Below are 7771 nucleotides of genomic sequence, written 5' to 3' on the forward strand. Positions count from 1 at the left end.
AATTTAACTTATTTCAGGGCAGCTAGGTGGCACAGTGAATGGAGCACCAGCCCTGAAGTCAGGACGACCTGAGTTCAAATGTGACCTCAGACACATAACAATCACTTGTTGTGTGACTCTATGTAAGTCACTTAACCCCAATTGTTTCATCAAAAAAAAAAAATAAACTTATTTCAAGCATAAAAACTAAGTTGATTTAAAAAAAATGAATTTCAAGCTACATTTTCAACAACATCATGTATTTTGATCCACTCAAACATTTTCTAACAGCCTACATATAGAACTGAGACATTTTGTTTAAAAGATAATTTTTAAAATATAAGAATACCTTTTTTTAACTCAACCAATGCACTTCCTTATGACCTTAATGCAATCAGTAAACTAGGAACTCCACTTTCTTTTACGGACCTTAATGACTTAACTGTCATACTTAACAAGAAGCTGCATACATAATACTTTTCTGGACTTACAGGCAACAGTCAAAGGAGAAAGAAAAAGCAACTGCTGCATAGATGTGTCCTACTTTATACAACAAACTTTGGCCTCCTGGAGTTATTTGGATGTTATACTATAAAATTATATGCAAATCAAATCATATTTTATATGGATTGGAAGGTTACAATTTGAAAAAACTCCTTACTGATCTTGTAAAGGAAACAATGTAATCAAAAAGCCAAATCCCCTAAACAAAGTGCCAAATATATGCATATGTATTTCCCATAAAGTGGACTACCTAAATTAAAATAGCCAAAACACTAACATACACATTCTCGTAAAAAACTACAATAGTACTAGAAAAATTCTTTTAAAAATATTACATAATACATCTGTCATCTATTAAGAAACCTTTTTTTAATTTGCCTTTAAATACTGAGTCAGTCTACATTCTGCTGCAAAGGTTCAGACAAGATGGAGTTAAAATTGAAATTTAAAAAAAATACATAATTAAACCTTTTCTATAAATGTTTAACTTTCTAGACATGTAAGAATGTTCTGGTAACTATATCTCTGAATATGGCCTAAGATGAAAAAAAAAAACGTTGCAACAGTAAAAAAAAAAAATTCAGCCTGCACTGCTTCAATTAGTATTCTTCAAATTGTGGCATATGACAATACAGAGAAGATATTTCTGATGGTATCTGTCATCCTTTTTCACTTTTCCCTTGGCTTTTATTTCCTCTTTTTTCACTATGCTTCATATATAGATATAGATATACACACACATACACATGTACATATACATACATATATACATATATAGCTATAGATAAATGAGTAGAAAAGTGCAAAGTGATATGTAAACAGGTAACTAAAATGGTAACCTTAATGATAGGAATATAGTATAACTTGAACACATGCTGGAAACAATACAGAATCTACAAAATCACAGTAGTCTATTAAGAAAAATAGACTCTAGGGACAGCTAGGTGACACAGTGGATACAGCACCAGTCCTGGAGTCAGGAGGACCTGAGTCAAATGTGGCCTCAGACACATAACACTGACTAGCTGTGTGACTCTGGGCAAGTCACTTAACCCCAATTGCCCCACCAAAAAAAAAAATTATGAACAAAAAAAAATCTTTTTTTAAATGGTCCACTGAAAAGCAACGAGGAAAAAAAATCTTAAAGGTAAAAAGAAATTCCATGGCAAACCTGGAGGGAGGTCTTGTTACTGTTGTTCAGTCACGTCCAATTCTTTGTGACTTATAAGCAAAGTATATTTGGGGTTTTCTTGGCAAAGACACTGGAGTGGTCTGCCACTTCTTCTCCAGCTCATTTTATAGATGAGGAAACTGAGGCAAACAAGGTAAGCAATTTGCTCAGGGTCACACAACTAGTAAGTGTCCGAGGCCAGGAAGATGAGTCTTCCTGACTCCAGGCTCAGCTCTCTATCCACTGCATCACCTAGCTACCCCTGGAGGAAGGCCTGGGAAAACCTTTTAAGACCGGGAGATGAGACTATAGTGACTATCTGGGGAAAATTATTTGCAGCATTCTTATTATGGTCTAGAAGAATCTTCAAGGGAATAAAGGGTCAGGTAAACAAGTAATGCTAGAATAAGAAAAGTAATGCACAGTAGGATGTTATAAATGAATCATCAAAAAGCTCTTCCAAAAATGGGCAAGTTGAAGAACTGGCTTAAATAAAGCTGACTCCGGAGAAAAAGTGAAACAATGTCACAAGTTTACTGATTGATTTGTGTTCCTTCTAGAAAAATGATGTAGTCTAGTTCATATGCATATAAATGGAATTTGAAATAACAATTTTAAATCAATAATCCTTGCAAAAAAAATAAATACCACTGATTTTTAAACTACATTACATGGAAAAGGTAACATTTCTTGAATATACTTTGCTTATAAGTCTAGAATGTTGCTTTAAAAGCATAAAAGTTAACCCTAAACTGCCTATAAACTTACGCTTCTTGTACAAATAAGCATATTGAGAATACTTTTTCAACAGGTTTTACATCTGGATACCACTGTATTTTTACTTAATTTATCTTCACTACCCAAAATAAATATTTTCAAAATTGATAAAGGATTCAAATAAAGGATTAAACTCAGAATACAGCTTACAAACAATACTTCCTTTTCAATAAGCATGGTGTCACTATTAAATAAAATATGAACTTGACCTGAAAATGGCACAACTAATTAACAAGAAGATTCAACGAAGTTTCCTGTAGTTATTGTGTAAATAATAAGTTTACTCTATTTTAGAAAGTGCCTGTTTTCTAAGAAGAATTAAAAGATATTAATTTCTGGTCAGTATGTATTTAATGGATAAAAGAGGTTACTCAGTTCCTGGCTTCTAAAGTAGATTATGTATCGAATTACCTGTTGTTAAGATCCCAGTCTTCTCCTGTTATTGCACAAAATTATTTGAAGATGATATAGTAAATAAGCAAAAATGTGTTTTTTTCTAACCCACATAATTGAACCAGTAGGTGAAAGAAGATTCCAAGAATCACTAAAATTTACTACTAAATATGTTAACAATGAGCAGAATTAATAAATAAGAATAATTTGTTCTTTAATAATAGAAAAGAATTTAGTTATCTGAAGAGGTTCAGATTTAATTTGTGTTCTCTGCCACAAAAGTGGTAAAGCCACAAAAGCCCTGAACTTGGACCCAAGTTTGAACCTAAGCTCACCCACTTACAATCTGTGTGACCTTGGGCAGGTCACTTAAGCTCTATGGAACTCAGTTACCTCATCTGTAACATAAGGAATTTGGACAGATAACCTCTAAGGTCCCTTCCAGCTCGAGATCTAGACCCAATGAACTTATAATCAGACTGACTTTCCCTCAAGAACAGTAAACTCAGTTTCCAGGGATGTCTATTTTGTGTCCCTTGCCAATATCATATCATTCATGTTTCAGTTGTTTTTAAATCACATCTCATCACCATACAGTGTTTTTTAAAAGAAACTGCCATTACAGAAACATAAAAGGAGAGAAAGAAAAAAAAGCTGAAGTGATTTTAAATGGATAGAATAAAGTATCCCATTTCTTACAGCAATCTCTATCTCCATCTATCTATCTATACATACATATATACATACATACATATATTCATCCATCTACTCCCATTGATGGAAAAAGGAAACAAACAAAAAAGGAATGACTTTATTTTTAAGTCTATAGGTTTACTTAAATGTTTAGTGTTACTAATGACATGGCAATTTTTTTTTAAAAAAATCATAGCTTTTTTGTAATAACGGAGAAAGATAGTAAAAATTGTACAAACCAAAAAAATCAAAAACAAATTTAGAATGCACTCTGAATTTTTTTTAAAGAATTGGTTATCACTATGAATAAATACTAATATCCATTAACCATCGCCATAATTCAGTCACAAAATTCTACTACAACATATTTTTACATTTATAAATAAAATGAAAAGGAGTTACCTTGTTACAATAAAGCATCCAAAGTTCAAAAAGCCTCTCTCTGGATGCCATTCCTCCTTTATCTTGGCCACTTTACTTTTTCCTCAAAAGATATATTCAAAATCATAACATGTTCCTTTTATTTGTGAAGTTTTTCCAGCTTTAACACTGAGAACAATCAGAACAGTAGGGGGAAAAAAACCAAACAAATAGGATCTGTCTTCTGATGTTCAATATTCACACCTAGTCCAACATCTCTTCATCAATGTCACTCCCACAACTGAATAAATCTATAAAAGAAAAAAATATACAAAAGTTACCTATAAAGGAAAAGGCTGTACTTTTTTTAATCTTGATCTACTGAAAATCTGGGATAGGATTTTGATGGTTCACCTGTGAACACCAAACTTTTAATGATTTTAAAACCCCACAGAACCTGAACATTGAACAAAAACACCAGAAAATGTCACAGCTGACACAAAATTTTAAGTCACCACAAAACCCGAGATAGAACACATTCTACCACAAGAAACCTTGGCGGATCCTTCTCACTGTTAGTGCCTCTCCTCTAAGATTATCTCCAATGTATTCTGCACAGATCTAGTTTGTACATAGTTTGCAAGAAATCTCTCCCGTTAGTCTGTGAAGTCCTTGAGGGCAGGGACTGGTTTGGGGAGCCCCCCCCCCAATTTCCTTTTATCCAGTGCATGGCACATAATAGATGCTGAATAAACTGGCACCAAAGGCATAGCTATCAAGAAGTCATAGCAAAATTCCATTTTCACACCTTTGACAGCTCCACTATTAGAAAACATTAGTGTTTATGTGAAAATCACCTAAGGGCATAAAACCCAGGAGTTTTCTAATCTACTTATTTTTTATTTACAGATTTGGGAGAGTGGTATTTGTGGTTGGGTGGGGACAATTTACAGGGTGTAACAATCCACCCCAGGGAGTGAAAGTGACTTTCTCTACCTGGTGCCTCCCGGGCCTCTGCGCCCAGCTAAGGGGGCGGCCAGGGAGCGCACACCTGGCCCAGCGCAGGTACGGCTCCAGGGAAAACCTGCCACGTCTTTTGGGGAGGCGTGGGGGGTGCCCTTAAATTTGGACCATTGCAAAAGTGGAACAAACTTGTGGGCGGTCACCAGGGGCTCGCAGCTGCCCCCAGCGCGCGCGGACACGGAACCCCCAAACCTGGGGGCGCCCCTCCCCCACGGCCCCAGGGTCCTCCCTCCTCCCCCACGGCCCCGGGGTGCTCCCCCCTCCCCTCTCCCAGTCGTCCACAACATCCAGAGACCCGCCCCTGCTCCTCCCCCGCCCTGGCTCCCCACTCCCGCACTCACATTGGGGTCCGAGGGACCTGCGCCGCCCCCCCCCAGTCTCCGAGGCGTACTCCCAACTGCTCCCACAGCCGCCGGCCGGCCGGCGGCCCGAAACCCCGAGTGTCAGCCCGCAGCAGCAGCTCGGCAGGAGGGTGGGGGAGGCAGCAGAGGCGGAGGGAGAGGGGAGGCGGGGCCGCGGGGCGGGACCACGGGGCGGGGCGGGGCCTGCGCGGCAGCCCCAGCTGGGCTGGCTCCGCGGCTCACTTCCCAGGGAAAGGTCTCCCGCCACACAGAAGGACGCTTCCCGAGGCCGAGACCGCTCATAGGCTGCGTCCCCCGAGAGGGGGCGGGACCTGGAGGGGGCGGGGCTGGGCATTCCACCACAGCCGCATTCCTCTCCTTGTCGCGCCTCGGGAACCTATTCGGTTTTCCCCAAAGGAACTGGGGGAAGGGGGAAGGGAAGAGACGCGATGCGCTGATGTCATAGGCCAACCTCGGGGAAGACGGAAAAGGAGCGAGAGGGAGCGCCGGTGACATCATTTCCGGGGCCTGGCTTAGCCGAGGGCACGACTACCCCTTCCAGTCCCCATCAATTGGTTCCGTTCTAGGAGTGTCTTCCCTCACCTCGGGACGCGAAGTCTGAGTCGTGGGAAGAGAGGGACGAGCTGGAGAAAGCAACTTCGCGACCCGCCCCTTCAGGGGCGTGTCTCTGATCCCTTCCGCCCCACCCAGCCCTGAGCCTCGCCTTACCTCGCCCTGCCGCGTAGAGATTTCCTCATGTGACTGGGAGCATCCCGGGTTCTGGTGTCCTGCTGTGCCGAGTTTGGGAGATGCTGCGAGGCTTGGATAGTGGCACCGCCTAGGGGCTTGAAAGTATCCCGTCTTCCCACCTTCTGCCTGCTTCCACAAGTCACTTTTGGCCAAGGAAGACAGTGAATCAGTGCTCGCCAAGTGCAAGCAGCACTATCTTTTTTTTTTAACTTTTAAAAAAAATTAAGTATTTTAACCTTATTAAAAGACTGAGCCCCAAATTCTCACTCCTTTCGGCCACTCCCCTCTCCATTGAGAAGGCAAGCAATATGATATCAAATTATACCTGTGAAGTCGTGCAAAACATTTCCATACTGGCCATGTTGCAAAAATAAATAGCAAGGAAAATAAGGTGGAAAAAAGTATACTTTAGTGCACTCAGTTCATCAGTTCTGTCTCAAGAAATGGGTGCATTTTCATCATGAGTACTTTGGAATTGTCTTGGGTGATTGCACTGATCTTTTACAGATTTTTAAAGTCTTTTGCAGTTGATCTTCATAGCAATATTTCTGTACAGTGGTCTCTGGGCTCTGCTCACTTCACTTTGCATCAGTTCGTGTAAGTCTTCCCAGGTTTTTCTGAAAGTATCCTCCTCATTTCTTAGGGCACAATACTATTCCATTGCAATCACATACAGCAACACGTTCAGCCATTTCCCAAACGATGGTCCTCCTCTCGATTTCTAATTCTTTGCCACCCCAAAAAAAGTAAGCAGCACACAGTCTTTGTAAGGGTATTTAGTTGCACAAGTAGGGATGAGGGGTTTAATGGTGGGGTTTCTTCACTGGACTGGCTTCGATTTTCAGAGTGCAACTGCTTTATATGGAAAGAGCATGGAGGAGTCAAAGCCTACCCCTTGGTGTCTTTGGGCAACTCATTTCACTCCCTTGAGCCCCAGTGTGCTAGTCTTTATCTACGGGGCAAACCACATATACACAGAAAAGTATATGCAAAATAAGTACAATAAATAAAAGTAAAAGGTAAGGAAGATGTCCAGTTGCGAAGGGATCAAGAAAGACCATCCAGAGATGTTAAACAGGCTACAATACTCCAGAGTATGGCCCAAACTAAATTAGAAATGTAATTGGAAAATTTTTTTAAAAGTAAATAAAAATACAATAAAACATGGATAATGTTACATTTTAAAACTAAGTCAACATACCACATGGATAAATGAGTCTGTCTGATTTTTACTTTGACACCACCATTGTAAAAGACACGTCTTCTTAACTTTTTTTGTGTGTCATAGACCATTTTGGAAGTCTACTGAAGCCTATGGAAGCCTTTGTCAGAATCGTGCTTCTAAATTTATAGAATAAACTACATTGGATTACAAAGGAAACCAATTATATTGAAATACAGTTATAAAAATATAAAAAACCCAACTTCACAGATGCCAGGTAATAGAAGATAAAACCTCTGACACAAGATATCTCTTTAGCAGGGAACTGAAGATAGCTTGGGGCCAGATTGTGAAGGCTCTTATAAGAGGAGTTTATATTCTATCTCAGAGACAATTGGGAACTGCTGGAATCAGATTTGCCTTTAAGGAAAATCTCTGGCAGCTGTGTGGACGATGTATTGGAAAGGGGAAAGACCTGAAGTAGAGACCAACCCAGAAGCCACTTCAACTGTTTAGTGGAGAGGTGGTGAGAGCCTGAGGAAGGGTGGCAGTATGGCAAACATATTGTGGAGGTAGAATTGACAAGATTCAGCCAATGTATATACGATATGGGGTGAG

General features: G+C 40.0%; 1 protein-coding gene across 9 annotated transcripts in view; it reads right to left on the reverse strand.

The window, feature by feature from the left end:
• The window catches only part of NBEAL1 (neurobeachin like 1), a 184542-nt gene extending 179182 nt beyond the window's left edge, over positions 1 to 5360 (reverse strand). For 5 of the 9 annotated variants that reach the window (XM_027873643.1, XM_027873642.1, XM_027873641.1 and 2 more), the window contains exons 1-2: positions 5242 to 5359; positions 3920 to 4188 (exon numbers count right to left, since the gene is read on the reverse strand). In XM_027873643.1, coding sequence (XP_027729444.1) covers positions 3920 to 3970 — 51 coding nt within the window. In that variant the 5' untranslated portion in view covers positions 3971 to 4188; positions 5242 to 5359. Of the gene's footprint in view, positions 1 to 3919; positions 4189 to 5241 lie in introns of all 9 variants that reach the window. The other 4 variants (XM_027873645.1, XM_027873639.1, XM_027873637.1 and 1 more) reach the window with 1 other exon arrangement.
• Between the last annotated feature and the right edge of the window lie 2411 nt (positions 5361 to 7771).

The sequence above is a fragment of the Vombatus ursinus genome, unplaced genomic scaffold, assembly GCF_900497805.2.
Source record: "Vombatus ursinus unplaced genomic scaffold, bare-nosed wombat genome assembly UNPS02014802.1, whole genome shotgun sequence".
Taxonomy (NCBI): Eukaryota; Metazoa; Chordata; class Mammalia; order Diprotodontia; family Vombatidae; genus Vombatus; species Vombatus ursinus.